The following is a 17,480-nucleotide window of genomic DNA, read 5'->3' as shown; positions in this document are numbered from 1 at the left end:
TGTCCACAAGGAGATGTGCTTTGCATTATGGGATACTAAGGCAAGTGATGAAAAGTTATACCACCTTTGCCACGAGTTGCCCCAGTCCTGAAAATACTCCAGGCGCAAACTTTGTTTGCTTACACTTGGATAAAGGATTAAACCAAATATATAACTGGTAGCATAACAAAGTGAAAAAAACTTCCATCAGCTATACTATCTTGTACTCTAGACCCTGGTTTCAAAATTTTGCCAGTTCTCAATTTTGAACAAAGTTTTTGTTGAAATAGAAAAAAGAAGTTTGGGAGATAGAATAAAAAAAGGTGATATGACTGAGACTTTTAAACTGTTGAGAGATAGTTGCAGGATTGACACTAGGAAGTTCTTTCATTTGGTGGAACAGATGGAAGGAGAGAAGACAAGGGGCCATCTCTGGAAGTTGTAAAAGGAAGTTGTGAGCAAGAGGGGTAAGGAGTGGTTTCTTTGCATGAAGGATGGTCAAACAATGGAATCGATTACCTGATAGTGGTGAGAGCATGAACGGTCAATAGATTCAAGGAATGGTATGATACTGTTTTCTAGAGTGGGCCTCCCATGATGAGTCTTGTGACTCCATGGAGGCCTGAATCATCATCGCCATAATACTTTCCATAAAATCTTTCCTTTTCTAATAGGATGCATGAGTGGAAAAAATAAAATTTCATCATATACTGAGTTATTACTGTATAGATCCCTTCTTGGCCAAAGAAGAAGATTCACTTATTTGGTGGTAAAATAAAACACCGGCATTGCCGAAAGCATCTAAACATTATTATGTATTTCCTTCAACACTAGAAGAGCACATTTTTTTTTTGAGATAGGATTAATAACTAAATCACGATTGTCCCTAAGCACAACTGAGGCTATTTTGTTCTTGATATAATTTTATGTGTATTATTTCCATTGGGTACTTTCCAGATTTTTGTTTGGTACCCAAGTAGATGTATCAGCACCTGTTGTGATCCTTAATATACACATGCACATAGTTGACTCACTATAAGAAATTTACTCACAGTAACAAACTACTGAAAAGCTCCATACGTACAATGCTACGATAAAAAAAAAAAATTCACTACAGCAAACTATTTCCTCTGGTCCCTACGAGTCTTTGGGCTGGGGTCCGAAGCGGGTATGGCACTGCACCAGGACTGGGCGAAACTGTCCAGTGATGGAACGGTTGAGCCCGGACCAGCGTCGGGGCCTTCTCGTGGAATGCCTCAGCTGCGCGGCGCGCTGGATGGCCCGTCTGGTGCGACCGTTTCAGCCGGCAACTAACAGCCGACTCAGAACTGGCACAGACCAAGGGAATCCGACTGTCTAATTAAAACAAAGCATTGCAATGGCTGTTGAGAGGTGTTGACGCAATGTGATTTCTGCCCAGTGCTCTGAATGTCAAAGTGAAGAAATTCAATCAAGCGCGGGTAAACGGCAGGAGTAACTATGGCTCTCTTAAAATAAAGTGTGTTATCAAAGCACTGACAAATTTGAAAGCGATTTATAAAGGAATATTGTTACTCTCCAAAAAGTTTTTCAAAATTATTTACTAATAATTAATTATTATTTGATAGCACCCTTAAAAGTTTTAATAGGGTGCGACAGACGTAGTTGCTGGGCAAGCCTGTTCAGGGCCCTGCTACTCCAAACACGGTTTGAGCCTTGGGCTCGCCGGTTTTAGCCAATTGCCCAAGCAGGAAGACACCTGCTATATCAAAAACAACTGAGTTAAATTGTGGGTACCTACAGTTGAAACATAGTACAAGGCTGTAGGAGCCGTACGGGGAAATCTACCCCTATGGTGGACTGCGGTTTAGCGAATCGTTGTTGTGCTGTCTAACAACTAACCCTTAATAACTAGCTCTTTGCAATGGCGCGGCAACCTTAGTGGTCCATTGAGAAAAAATGCGGCATCGCAAAGTCTGAACTTGAGTTTGATGGTAGGAAAATAAATGTATATCTAGCTGGACTCTACCCCTCCCGGCATATTCCTGAAATAGTGCGACTGCGGCACTCTAAATCCTACCGCGAACTAATAGCAGGCATGCAGTTGCCGCTGCTGCCTGCTGAGATTGATGAAAGAGCTGCGCCACTGCAGTTGAATGATATCCACCTTGTTGTGAAGGACAAACCGCTGAGGGGCTTTCCACATCCAGTGTGCAGGGAAGTGGGGAGCTTTCTGTGACGCCAAATCCCGGAGTGGTGAATGGTATGGAGCATTTCTGTGTCCTAGACCAAGACCCAGTCAGTCTCTTGGTTGGAAATGCTATAGATCTCTTTCTGGAGGGAAACAATACCATATCAGCAGAGGCGGCGGCTCTATCAGCAATTTCGGGTCCTTCCAAAAATAGATTAAGGAAGGAGAAAGTTAACTACCTTCGGAGTACTGGTAGTGAGGTTGTGGATCATTTGAGGTTTGAGGAGTTTCCTCGCAAAATTAAGAAAATGATTTATGGTGATGTACAGGAAAAGTACTATAGGAATCCCTGCCAGCTGGCAAGGTTAATTTTGGATGGCGGCAGCCTAGGGGAGCAGCAGGCTGAGTTGAGTGATTTTGAACCGTTTAAGATAATTTTGAAAGGGACAATGAAATAGAGCAAGAAGAAGTTGTTGTAATACATCCTGACTCAAGTTGGGAAGAATATAAGATAACACAGGATGAATTAACTAAAGCTATAAGGAATTCGAGACCAAGTGCAAAGGGGCCGGATGGAATGAGTTTAAGGGATATTAAGGAAGTTCCAGTGAGAACAGTTATGGGATTGTTTAATTTGTGGATGGCAAAAGGAAATATTCCTCCATCGCTTAAGAAAAGCCGAACCATCCTAATTCCTAAAGAGATGAGTGCATGGCGACCGATTACAGTAGGGTCAGTTCTTTTGAGGTTGTTCTGCAAGATTGTTGCAGTAAAGATAGGGAAGGAGGTGAAATTGAATACCATGCAAAAAGGGTTGTTACCCGGAAATGGCTGTGCCACGAACATTACCATACTAGGGTCAGTATGGAGGAAAGCAGTCAAGCATCGTTTGCCTATATGTGCAGCATTTCTAGATGTTGTGAAGGCTTTTGACTCTGTGACGCATGGGGCCATATTCCGAGCACTATGAAGGTTACAAGTCCCAAGGTGTTTAATAGATCTTATTAAAAATATGTATGAAGGGTGCACTACAAGTTTCACTGATAAAAGTGGTAACTCAATGAAAGCAAGATTGCTTCGTGACGTTAAGCAGGGCTGCCCACTCAGTCCTCTGCTTTTCAATGTGGTAATCGATGGGTTAATAAAGGAATTACCAGTAACCCTTGGCTACCCCATTAAGGGAGCAATGATCCACATTTTAGCATATGCAGACGATATGGTTCTGCTGAGTGATAATCCACAAGATATCACAATTATGCTTGCTGTATCAGAGGCATATTTATTAAAGCAGGGTTTAAGGTTAAATCCACAAAAATGTAGAGGAGTGTACCTACATGGTGGAGCCCACACCTACAAGGTGGATAGCTCGGTAAGGTGATCCATTGATGGAGTTCCTATACCCATGCTCACAGAGGGGGAGAATTTGAGATATCTGGGAGTAAAATTTTCTCCAGCAAGGTTTGGGAGAGAATGGGAACAAGAAGTATTGGATAGGAGTTTGAGACGACTAACGGCATCTCCTATGAAGCCCTTACAGAAGCTCTTCATACTAAGACAATATGTACTACCAAGAATAACTTATATTCTGTCTAACAAAGTCTATTGCAAGGCTGAGGTTAAAAGATTAGACCAAGGAATTAGGAAAGTGGTAAGGAAGTGGTTACATATTCACCACAATGTTAGCGATAAATATATGAGATTACCAATTGGATTTGGTGGCCTTGGGGTTACTTTTTTAACAAGGCATATTGCAAAAATTAGGGGTATATTCTTGCTTAAATTTTGGAATAACAAAGATGGAATATGTCCTTCTGTATTTCAGTGGGACGAGGCCTTACAAAAGAAGCTGGTAAGGATATGTGCCTTATTTAAGATTGAAGTCGGAGGATGTGATGTGTGGAAAAAATGGGATAAGCTCCCAAAATCACTTATAAAACTGGACATAGAATCTGCAGACGCCTGTACTCAGACAGCAGGTATAACCAACTATGGAAAAGAGAGTAATTGGTTTATGAATAGATCACCAATGGTGGAGAGTAAGGTTTTGGTAGATCTGATAAAGCTGCGAACACCTTTCCTGTGAGAGGAGTTACAAAAAGGGCTTCAAAGGGCACTGGCTGGTGCAGGAGTTGCAAACAGCAAGGATCGTTGGTTGTCGAAACTCAGCTTCAGTCTCCCAGACTTGCCCAAATACGCTGGGGGTTTCGAATAACGAGGCACAATAGAGTGCTAAGCTGGCTTTGTAAGTGGCTACAAGTCAATTGTGTGGTTATAAGGGAACCAAGAATTAGGACACATAGGAGACTATATGTACCAGACATTGTAGTGGCTTCGGGAGACATTGCGTATATTATAGATGTAACCATCCTGTATGATTCTAATAAATACAGTCTGCATCAAGCAGGCCAGCGGAAGGCGGAAAAATATGATCAAAATGACCTAAAAGAAAAGGTCAGGTTAATTACTAATAAAAATGAAGTACAAGTGTTGCCATTTGTAATTGGTGCCAGGAGTACATGGTACTCGGGAAATCTTCCAGTTGTAAAACTAGCTAAGATAACAAAAAGGAGAATCTGCCTGTTGCTCTCTATGGTTGCAGAGTCAACTAATAAGCTGTTTCGAGGGTTTAGTAGGGTGAGTGTATAGGGAGTGAGGAGGCTCCCGCCTCAAATTATCCACAATAAGGAAGTAAAATCTTAAGACAGTTGCGGCAACAACTGCACCTTGTTGTGCGATATCGCATGAGCCGAATCAGATATGCTAGGAGGAGAAGAGAGAAGGTATACCTGCCAGTCGTACGGTTGATTAACCCTTACTAAAATGAGAGATGGTAAACCTGCAGTAAGAGGAGGAAAACAGGATGAAATATATGGTAGGTCCTTTCTTAGCATATTGTTTTGGTTATGTTCGGAGAACTGAGTATATATATGATGCACCTCGGTGTAGTATAGTATGTGAGGATATATTGAATAATTAATTAATTATATAGTATATCAAAGTGTACTTGCGGGCGGTGTCGGGCACGAGGTTAGGCTCGCATAGAGACCCCAACTCTATGCGACTCTAAAATCCAGGAGAACAGGGGTTACACCAGTATGGGGTGGAGGCAGGCCAGGGGTTTAATGGCCAAGACCAAACCATACAAATCGGCGACCGAGTTCGTATTGGTGGCGGGTGACTGATATCTACCTAGCCATTCGCGTTGGTTGTGGGGGTATAGGCTGAGCTGTGGGATAGGGAGTGGACGCGTTAATCGTACATCACGGTATGGCCATTTGCCCATCTTGATTGAGACAGCCGCACTCGAGAGCGGTAGGTCGCTTCCGAAAGGGAGAGCCGTAGGCATGCAATTTTTGCATGCCGCTGCACCTATGCGGGCCGTAGGGAACTCAAAGGACACATAGCCAAATGCCTCATCATCTAATTAGTGACGTGCATGAATGGATTAACGAGATTCCCACTGTCCCTATCTACTATCTAGCGAAACCACAGCCAAGGGAACGGGCTTGGCAGAATCAGCGGGGAAAGAAGACCCTGTTGAGCTTGACTCCGAGAGTTAACTGTGGATATTTTTCACTCTGCTGTTGTACTCTAGATGTAAAAATTAACAAAACTGTGAGCAGCATCAGATATTATTTTTAAAAGGTGGTAAAATATTCTGCTGAGCAAAAATATATGATGGATAGAGCATGGAATGTTAATATAATGTCCTGAAACCCATGTGCTCTTTAAAATTTGACTTCATAATACTTTTACCAACAAAAACATTGAAGATTGCACTCTCAACATAGAAGTCTGGTAAGTATAGAAAACCAGCACCAATAGCTAATCTTTACATGAAAACAATACATCAAAAATATGTTATTAATATAATGAATCCAAAAAATATTTATCTACATGGAGTAATTAATGTTAGAAGATATGAAAAACAAATTTTTGTAGAATTTCTTTTGCATGATAAAATTTTAGTTAACAAAGTTTATTTGATATAGAGCTACTCTAACTCAAAGACTAAAATTTATCAAAAAAAAAGTTAAATAAAATTTGATGATAATCAAATTCCTGATAAATTTTATTTTATTTATTTTTAAAGATATTGATATGGAAACATATCTTGAATAGAAAGAAGAAATTATTTTGTGGAATCTTCTAAATTATTGAAAGGATTCTTTGGAAAAGAACTTAAAAGAGGGCTGAAAAACAGCATAAGCGAGAAAGCATTGTGTGAGATATTGAAGAGCAAAAAATATATGAAAGGATGAAAATGTAAGTTAGAAACATAATTTACACAAATACAATTATAAATCAATGAAACATTAATGAGAAACTTAAAAAAAAGAAACACCTATATACATAGCATGCCTGCAAATCAGCAAAAGCATGCTGACTATTTTGATGTAATTTATTGTCAGAGAGAACAATGGTGTTTAAGGTTACCATGAAGTTTATAAGGTGAGATTTTATAGGTTTGAGAGGAAGAGAGGGTAACTTATTTATCTGCATGCAGAAATGATTAAGTAAGATCAATGCACATGTGCAAAGAAATATGCTTGCCTGTGACAAGTAGATTTTACCAGCTGGACAAAATGTTTTATTTAATAAAAAAAATAACTTTTTAAACAAAATTTTTTTAACTTGAGGAAAACAGATTTTTATTTAGCCAGAATGCCAAACACTGCTGCCGTAATAACTTCTTTATAGAGTATTACAAGCCTTACTGAATTACAGTAAGGCTTGCTGAAATTTATTTTTTAAATTTAATTTAATTAAATTTATATTTAATAAATACTAAATTATTGTTTTGCATGTTTTTTAATCATTAAAATTGCATATGAAACAGCAACCAACACCTCGGTTTAAGGCTTGAACATATTTTATGTGACAATTAAGCTGCATAGTTTTGTGGTATATTTTAAATAATACTCTGGAAGTACAGCGGATGTACACCACGGTGAACACCGTTATAATAAATGATGCACTCTATTAATACTAATGTAATTCATAGACATAAACTTACTTTACATGTAAATTATGTAAAAAGAATAAAACATTTAATATAAAACAATGATCAGATGTTATACAGTGCTTTCTTCCTACCACTTTCTGGCCAGTCACATGATGCCATTAGGGAACCTGTGGTAAACTACACAAAGGATTGTGTAGTTTCCCACACAATCCTATAGGAATGTTATAGGAATGTAAAAGCATATGTAAAAAAGAATGTTTAAAAAGAAAAATTTTACTAACATAAAAATATTTGCATCAAAAACTGAATATTTATGTAAAGAGTACTTTACATAAATAAACAAAAAAAATATTTTTTAAAAAGTCCTTTTAATCCTTAAGAGCCCCCCCCCCCCCAAAAAAAAAAAATAGCCAAAGCTGTTTTTTACAGGTTGGTTTTAAGTTTTTGGAGCTCCTAAGGATTTTTTTCCAGAGTAATGTCACACTGTTGCAGTCAAAATATGTTATTCTTAAGTACATGTTTTCCATGGCACTTTGTTTAATCTCAAAGATGAAGAATGAATAATAAACAATGAATTCATGATATAATTTCCATTAATCAATTCTTCCTTGGACTTGAATATCAGATCAAATTGAGAAAAGATTGTTCAATTTGAACTCTGTGAAATTAAGTATTGAAAGAGAAAACATTTGACAACATTAAGATAGGTTCCCAATCTGAATTACAGTATATTCACCTTTTTGACAATACAATCCATAAAGATCAGATAGTTGAAGGCTTAGTTCTCTGTAAAGGGACTCCCAAAAGCTTACATATTAAAGTGTTGAATAAGCAAGTTCTGAAGAGGATGGCCATTAAAAGCATTATCAGGAAGCATCTAAGGGAAAGTTATTCCATAAGATGCCATGTTTTTGATGCTATTTATTCTCAAGAATCAGTTCTTGGGATAGAAAAAACTATCCTAGCTAAATTCACTATTGCAAACCTTGTGCTATTTAAAAAAAAAACTCTTTCTTTTGACCATGATGATTATTGCTATGTATAACACTTCAATTTACTTTAACAACTGATCAGATCATATATCATATGGATGATTCTTGTACTACAGAAACTAAAAACAGATTGTTTAATCCCAGAATAGCAATGACGCATACTGGTGCTCTATAAAGAAATCAGTCCATGTACCACTCACCATTAATGCAATTCCATAAAGTTTTCAAACATAGCTGTACAGACTTTGCATAGAAGTTAGGGCTAATGTTGCATATGAGCAGTTACTGCATATGATAAAGAAATGTAATTATCAAGGTAGGTGAATTAAATCTATTCAGTTGTTTCACTGCATAAAATTACCTTAAACAGAAATAATTTACAATTGCATCACAAACTTCAAGGAAAAACTAACAAAGGTATACAGATTTTTAATGTTTAAATGACTAGTATGAAATCATTTTAGTACTAGTTACCTTCTATATATATAAAATCAACAGGAAAGTTGATCAATATTTTTTTCCAGAGTAATGTCACATTGTTGCAATCAAAATATGTTATTCTTAAATAAAATTTGATAAATAGTAAAACATGGTTGAAATGAATACAATGATGACATTTCAACACTTTTTAAAACAAATTATGCACATTATTATTTTCATGGCTATTTTGTCTGCTTTCGTTTAGGAGTGCCCCTTTTGTAATGTCATTGGCTTTTTACTCAAGAATTCTTAGAGCATTACAGATGTATTTTAGAGACAAATATATGCAGAATAATAGAAGGAAAAAAATTCACACATACCTTTTTTTGGGATGTTGTTGGCTGTCCTTTTTCTGCGATGTGCATACTTCTGCTGTTATGGTGTTAAAAGGGAAGAGGGTTTTGGAAAAGTGCGCGGGGGGGGGTTGAGGGTTGAGGCAATGTGGGAGAAAATTCGAAAAAAGTCAGTCGGGGTTTTTTATATATATAATCTATACATATATTATTATTTTTAAGGGCGCTTTTTTTTAGAGGGGGCTGAAAATAGAAATTGTTTTTTTGAGGAAGGGGAAACATTTATGGGAAAAGGGAGCTGGGGAGAAGGCTAACGAGGTGTAAACTGTTTCGACCGTACGTCATCGTCGGAACTCATGGGGGAAGGGATGCTATGTCATGTCAGCTTGGTCTTTCTGCCTTTGAAGTGCTTGTGTCATCACCTATTAGTCGGAGTTGTGACCTAATTTTTATGTTATGGAGCTTCCAATACTCAGAGATTATGTAGGGTTGGTGGAAGTTATTGAATTTTTGTCACATTTTATGGCTTTTTTGTGGAATTTTATGGAATTTTCTTCCTCTATTATTCTGCATATACTGTCTCTAAAATACATCTGTAATGCATTAAGAATTCTTGAGTAAAAAGCCAATGACATTAAAAAAAAGGGTACTCCTAAATGAAAGCAGAAAAAATAGCTGTAAAAATAATAATGTTTAAGAGGAGTAACATGGGAATTTTCCCAGAAATAATACCTATAAAATATGCATATATATATACATATGACATTATTCCATATATATATATATATATATATATATATATATATATATATATCATACATATATAAAAAGTATACATTCTGTTAAAGAATTCTTGCAATTTTAATAATCTATAATTAAATCTCAACATTCCTCTTAAAGCAGTATACATACCTTCAAATACAAAAAAAAAAAAAAAACGAGTGCATTGTGTTCTGTAAATATTGACTGCAAGCTCTATCAGGATTAACTTGCTCAAATATAAAATAAATATTAACTAATGTTTGATAATTTGGTGTGTTAAAGATTAATTTGCATGTCTGAGAACAATGAATTATTTCACTGATTCTTAAACATATAACTTATTGTACTTGATATTTTTGAATAAGTAGATGCAGTGCTCTATTTGGTACCAAGTAAGTATGACTAAGCAGTTCATTCGTCATTGGACTTGTCTCTTGGCCACTGTTTATCCATTCAGTAATTGCAGAATTTTCATAACTATAACCATCTGAAAAGTAAAGTACATAAATTTATACTCAGTATGTTTATTGCAGTACAGCACTTATGAAAAATCATGTTCCTCTTTATAACAATCCCATTATGTTGGGGACTAATATGTTGTAAGTAAACACATAAGAAATTCTACATTCCTTTAAAGAATAGTGAGGGATAGGAAAGGAAACCCATCACTATTTTTTCCTATTCTACCCCTCCAATAATGTCATACCTTAAGTGATGGACAAATTAGCTTACCACTTTAGCACATCCAAGTACTTTATCAATGATTCCTCTACCTTTTAATACTGCCGATCAGTGACATTTCAAAGAAAGTTTTACAGACCACTGTTGTAAATAATTATCTCATTTATAAACTGTTATACTGAGCATAGTTATAAAATTTAAGACAATTTTACTTGTTTTCAACAATGTTGAAAACAATGCCTGAAGCACCAAACTTACAGAACTATATATGGATTCAGATGAGAAATAGTTTAAATACCTAACAGGATTTCTCCTTTAATATATATATATATATATATATAAGGCGAATATTCCAGGTGTGCTAGGCATGCGGTGCTCATCCACGAAATATCAGTATCACCGATATTATATTTTTGCATTTATTCCTGTTAAAGACTCATCCGATTGTTTGAAGACTTCACGCGATTCCTAAAATTGAACACAATATACTGTACTAATGCTTCATTGTCCTCTTCAAGAGGGTAATAAAGCATCAGTGCTTAATGAAGAAGGCGCATTTCGCAGCGTAAACATTGTGTCACATTCACGTTGATAGTCCGGGTGTGCTTTCAAAATGCATACACCTTTGAGCTATTCGAAAAGATGTAAAGAGGGTGCAGCGTGTCAAATTCTTAGAGTTGTATTATTTTTAAACTGCTGAGAAGGCATGACTAGGTGAGCTTAAATTTTGAGCTCATTCAGCACCTAGCAGCTGTGATTGGTTATTGTGTCAACCAATCGAATTGAATGTTGTCACTGTCATGAGTTGAGAGATTACTATATCCGACGGCTTTATTACAAACAGCTGTTAAACATGTTTTCTGGAAATGAAAATTTGAAAGTGGATGTTAGGAGAAAAATGCTAATTGTTTTTTTCTTTTGCTTGTGCAGTATAGCATCTGTTGAGGTTGCAAAGTATTTTAATGGTATAGAGACATTTTTATTCTAGTCTTCGGAAACAACAGAGTAAAAAATATCTATTCCTGAATAAAAATGAATATTCTGTGTATTATAAGACATTGTTGATCTACAACAAAATCCCAGCATATGAGAGATTGATAAGACAGAAGAACTGCTGATACAAAAAAAACAACAAAAAACTAATGAATTTAGGATTCCCGAAAGTGTGGATAATTCTGATAATGATCGGATGTTATGTATATATACTGAGTCTCAGTAAACAAAATAAAATTCTTCGAAAACGGAGAGAAAAATACACAAACCAGACAAATACATATAACATGTGCAACAAATTTTAAGAGATGATATGCTGCTCCATCAAACCATATTGATTCGTGCAATACTCTCTCTCTCATAAGTTTTTTTTTTTAATTATGCCATCATAAATTCACTTATTCATGTTTAGAATTTATAGGATCGTGCTATTCGCTCTAGGCAGCAGCTAATAGGACACACATATCACAAATGATAATTATTAATTATTCTTTACCATTAATGAAAGTGTTTCTACTCACACTTATTCCTTCCTATTCTCACGTCTTATAAATGATGATTCACATATTTTCATCTTTGAGTATTTCAAATATACCAACCAAATATAGCATTCTTCTGCATCGAGGGATGAGTCTAAGGACTCCCTTGAGTCACCCGAAATAATAATAATAATAATTGTTTTCTAATCAATCATAAAACAGATTGTTCCCTCACTCTATGCAGAAGTATTCAAAGTTATTCTGCAGTTAATTGCATTGGACCAATTAAGATGAGTGCTGATGCGCTATACTCTCTCAAAACTTTCACACATCGATAAAATGCAATCCCATGGTCATAGGCATCCGCAGGGGGGAGGACAGGCACTTCCACCAGGATCGATTAAAAAATTCTACAAATTATAATCATAAAATTAATTCAGATATTAATCTTACGAAAACATCATATCTTGGACACATCATGAGAAACAGCAAATACTAACTTCTACAAACTATTTTGGTAGGAAGAATTAATGGCAAAGGAACTAGAGGAAGAAAAAGAATATCATGGTTTGAAAACATCAAGACGTGGACAGGAAAGAGCAGTGCACAACTGCTCAGATTAGCACAAGAGCGTAGTTTGTTCGCCAAGATGGTCGCTGACCTTCAATAGAAGATAGCACAATAATAAGAAGAAGAATCTTACACTCTTGACCCTGGGAACGCTTTGTCTGTCTTAAAATTTTATTATGGGTTGGCCTGTTACGGGGTAGCCATTAGTACACGTGTTTTATTGCAGTAATAAAACATGTGTTCCTGTTTTTGGTTCGTCTTTTTCATTTGTGAACAGTGACCGGTTAGTTTGCCCTCTGTCTAGTAAGTTACAGAGTGAAGTGTGAATTGTAAATTTATAGTGAAACAAATTTAAACAAAAAAAAAATACATTTTTAAAAGGTAAGTGTATGTAATTTAATATTATTTTACTTGTTAGTTTTATGATTTTTTTTGCTTTTAAACTGAAATAATTTAATTTAGGATTAGTTAATTAGTTGATTTTTAATAAAATATGCCAGTCGATTTTTTAATATATGAAATTGTGCTAAAAACTATTAATTCTGAATATCTCCCCCCCCCCCCCCAAGAATTAAAGATCATTAAAATCAATGCAAAATGAAAAGAATGTATTTATAGTTTACATCGACAAATAATTACATTAAAAAAAGCTAAAAGACGTTTATTGATGTAATTATTTAATTAAATCAATAATTATAAAAATTTATTAATGTAATTATTTGTCTCCAAGCTCCCCCCCCCTCCTGGAAAACATGACAGCACACCCAACCGAAATGATCACGCGACGCCACTGATATATATATATATATATATGTTAAAGATACCAAGCAATTTTAAACCTGGTTTTACTCCATTTCCCAAGTAAGCAAACAGACTAAAAGTCAAGTTTGCGCCTGCAATTGATGCAAGTCTAATTGATCCCACAGGTAGTGCAGGACCAGGGCAACTCGTGGCAAAGGTGGAACAAGCTCCGATCACTAATCTTAATATTTACCCTTAATGCCAAAACACATCTCCAAGAAGGGGATGTATGATGTTTTGTATTAAAGGCAAGGGGCCACTACCCAGACCGGTTTCGACCTTTATTGAGGTCTCGTCAGTGGGAGCTAGGCCAGAAATACCAAGATTTAGTAATACAGAGCTTGTAAGTATTTCACCAAAACAAGTTACCATAAGGTGCTTTCGCGAAAGATTATTCAAAGAATCTTCAGCAGCTCTAAAAAACGTTCCTAACCTCAACAAATTTGGGTGCATGAAACTGCCCCAAATTTGGGAGACTTTCATTATGAGAACTTCAGCCCAACGTATGTAAACTTTGACTTACACAAATTATCCTGAAAAGGGTATTAAAAAAATTTGAGTTATAAAACTTTTACTTACCGTGAATACGTTACTTGCATGCTACATGGCAGTCATCTGCAAGGCAGACAGCCTATGTAAAGCATGCATGTGCCTTTGCCTTCTTTATTACTAAACATAGATGTGCTGTGTATTTATGTTCATGCACTTTCATACTTTTTAGTGTTTCTGTGTGCTAGGGAAGAGTACAAAAATGAACAGAAGTGGATAAAGTGAACCCATATGTAAATGCACCAAAATTGATCTAGAGATAAAAAGATAATTATCTGGTACTTATCTGATAATCAACTTTTAAAAAATTGTGCACAAGTATATAATGTGTCCTGCTGCATATTTATAAATTTCTGAAGTTAGTTTTTGCATCACAGCAGCCAATTAAAAACATCTTTACCATAAGTTCCCTTTCCTTAAAAGTGTTGCAAGTGCATCATTTTTAAGCAATGCTTCCATAACACAATGCTTTTTCGTGTCAAAAATTTCTTACTAACATGAGTAAAGAAGTTTTTATTGTCAATATAAAGGATGGATCTTAATGCCACATGTTCTTAAAAGTCCAAAAAGAAATAGAGAAATTATCAATGTGTGGTAATTTCATATGGACAGTTGAAAGGCCAAATTATATTTTTTTCATACTATTTATACTTTTCTTATATTACTCTGCATTAATAATTACATATTGAAATCTACTTGCATGTGCATTCTCTGAATGAAACTAAAAGATATAACCTTTAAAACATGTTAATGCACTACTGCATGTAATTTACATACCTAACTGGTAATTAATTTACGGAATTAACAACGCATATAAAGTAAATTAATTAAAGATAACTTTAATTAATTTACTTTATATGCGTTGTTAATTCCGTAAATTAATTACCAGTTATGTCTAACCAACGTATAAGTCTTACCACTATAATTTACATACCGTAAATTATATGCAATAAGGTATGATTAACCAGTGAAGGGGGTTATTACTTTACTTATAAAAAGTTTGCAAAATGCACCTCTTACCTGCTATAACAACAGGATCTTTCATTATTTCATGAGTAATAGGACAGTAAAATTCTTCTGGTATTGAGGCATCTTCATTATCAAAAGTACTATGTTGCCATAAGGGATTTTTCAGAGCTTGAATACCACGAAGTATTTTATTCCTGTGTCCAAGTGCTCCTAAAACATTTTTTAAAAATTGAAAAACTGAAAGCAAAATAAAAAATAAAGAAATTTCAACCCACTGTGAGAAAAATAGAAGTATTGAGCAGTTGTTTAATCAAATTGATAAGTGACATTTATTGTCAATGGCAATGTCCAAAAAATACTTTTGTTTGTACCTGTTACAGACATCTGTCAGACTCATGAATTTTAAAACTAAAATTTTATCTTTTATATCTGAGTTAATATGATATTCAGTAATATCCTTTTTATGCCAGTAACTCATCACACACAAAACCCAAATTATTTATGTCAATTTACAAAGTTGTTTCTATTTCAATGGATTCAAACAACATGTTCGCAGTACAAAAGCAGTGCCATCTAGGAACTAATGAAAAACATTTAAAAAAATTGTAATAAAAAAGGGGAACTAAAGTCTTAGCATATCTTCTAGGGTTAGATCCTTATGCTATCACTGTTGGGCTGAGGGTGGTGGTGGTATTGGATAACAGTCTCACCAACTGTTAAATGAATACAGCCACACTCGTTGAGAGCTAGGGAGTTGAGTTACTTCATTGCTTGATGTTTACTTCAAAACTAACCATTGATTTGTACAGCACTTTATTCAATACCATTATTTACTTCTATTTAATTTTATGTAAAGGGATCTACAACATGGGGTCTAGTAGCCCTCTCACATGATACTAGAATTTGTATTTCTATGCTCTTCCTGCCTGTCCAACCTTGGCAAGCTCCAAGCACTTTATATGCCCTGAATGTGCCAAAAAATGAAGTTTACCCTTAGGACAACAGGTAGCATTTGTTAGTGATATACTTATACTACAATTTGGTTATCTTTTTCAGGCATACCCTTACTATAAGGGACTAATGAAAACTAATGAAAAATATCTGAATATGTAGATATATAATAGTCTGGCTTTCCTATGTTAATATGTTATCTATCTGGTTCCCTCCCTTAAATATAAAATTACACCTGATTGTAGTAAAAAAAAAAAAAAAAAATCAAATAACTTTGCATTTCCTCAAGTTACAATTATTTGTCACTCACAGGCCTATATATTATTTATTATTATTATTATTTATATGGGCACTCTATGGAGTCAAAAGACTCATCATGGGAGACCCACTCTACTCATTAACACAATACCTATCATACATCCCCTTAAACTTGTCATTGTTGGGGTGCTCACAACCACCTCTGGCAATTCATTCCAGTCATTCACCACTTTCCAAGTAAAGAACCTAGTCCACACAGACACTCTTATTAACCACACTCTTAGACAACTTCCAAGTGTGATCCCTTCTTTTCCTCCTATTCCCTATATACTGAAAAAATTTCTTCTGTGTCAATCTTATAGTATCCTTTTAGTCACTTATAAATTTCTATTATATCCCCTCTCCTCCACCTGTCAGCTAAACTCTGTAAACCACACACCATCAATCTGTTCTCATAGGGAATATTCCACAGACTTGTCACCAGCTTGGTCGCTCATCTCTGAATCCTCTTCACCACCTCCCAAGAAATGCAGGTGATGAAATCCATGCCCAATAGTCAAAATGTGTCCGAATCATAGCCTTATAAAGAGGGATAACAATCCCTGTTTTTACTTGTCAATATGCTCTTCCACATCCAAGTAATCCTCTGAGCTATTTTACCAACTCTTGCAATAAGTCTTCTGAATTTCAAATCTCTATTCACCCCCCCCCCAGATCTCTAGCCTCATCAAGTTCCTGTAAACTAGAATCATCAATATGATTCTAGTTTACAGAATCTAGTTTACAAAAAGATACGAAGTGTGTAATCTTTTCATCCCAAAGTGCATTACCTTACATTTTACAACACTGAATTGACAACCATTGTCCTTTGCCTACACTTTCAATTTATTTAAATCATCCTGTAAGATATCTAAATCATCTTTATCAACCTGCCCTTCCTAGTTTTGCATCATTGCAAACTACTGAATATCCTCCTTCAAATCTTCTGTTATATCATTAATGTACAAATTAAAGAGTAGTAATCTTAGTACAGAGCCCTGAGGAACTCTGCTAATCACCCTCAGTCACCTTAATTCCACTCTAACATACACTACCCTCTAATGTCTGTCTATCAACCATCAGCCTCATATCCATTCCCATTTGCTCCAACTTACATAATAGTTTTCCATGTGGTATTCTGTCAAATGCCTTTGCAAAGTCCAGCAGTATCAGGGTGTCATTTCCTTTATCCAATTTTACTGTCACCTTATTTAAAATGTGAATAAATTACTGAAGCAGGACCTACCTTTTACAAAGCCATGCTGCCCCCCCCCCCCATTGAGTATCATATTCTTATCTACCCATTACTGAATTTTACATTTAACCAACTTTTCCAATACTTCGACCACCACTGCAAAGATACTAATTGGTCTGTAATTTGCTACTTCTGTCTTGTAGCCAACTTTATGTAATGGAACTATCTTACCTTCTTTCACTCTCTTGGAACTCTGCTGGAGCTGAGAGACTTAAGATTAGCACATGAGCTGACATACTGTCCAAGTCCACTGCTGTATTCACATTGATATTTTTCAATATACTGAACACCTC

General features: G+C 35.5%; 1 protein-coding gene across 1 annotated transcript in view; it reads right to left on the bottom strand.

The window, feature by feature from the left end:
- Positions 1-9,980: 9,980 nt before the first annotated feature.
- Positions 9,981-17,480, bottom strand: part of LOC150098894 (WD repeat, SAM and U-box domain-containing protein 1-like) — a 138,110-nt gene continuing 130,610 nt past the window's right edge. Inside the window, exons 9-10 of the mRNA XM_090405770.1 lie at positions 14,736-14,894; positions 9,981-10,129 (exon numbers count right to left, since the gene is read on the bottom strand). Coding sequence (XP_090261896.1) covers positions 9,981-10,129; positions 14,736-14,894 — 308 coding nt within the window. The remainder of the gene's footprint in view (positions 10,130-14,735; positions 14,895-17,480) is intronic.

Source organism: Typopeltis vanoorti, chromosome 15 (assembly GCF_054136105.1).
Source record: "Typopeltis vanoorti isolate ZY-2024b chromosome 15, IOZ_Tvanoo_1.0, whole genome shotgun sequence".
In the NCBI taxonomy this organism is placed as follows: domain Eukaryota; kingdom Metazoa; phylum Arthropoda; class Arachnida; order Uropygi; family Thelyphonidae; genus Typopeltis; species Typopeltis vanoorti.
This window is presented reverse-complemented; position numbering and strand designations above follow the sequence as displayed.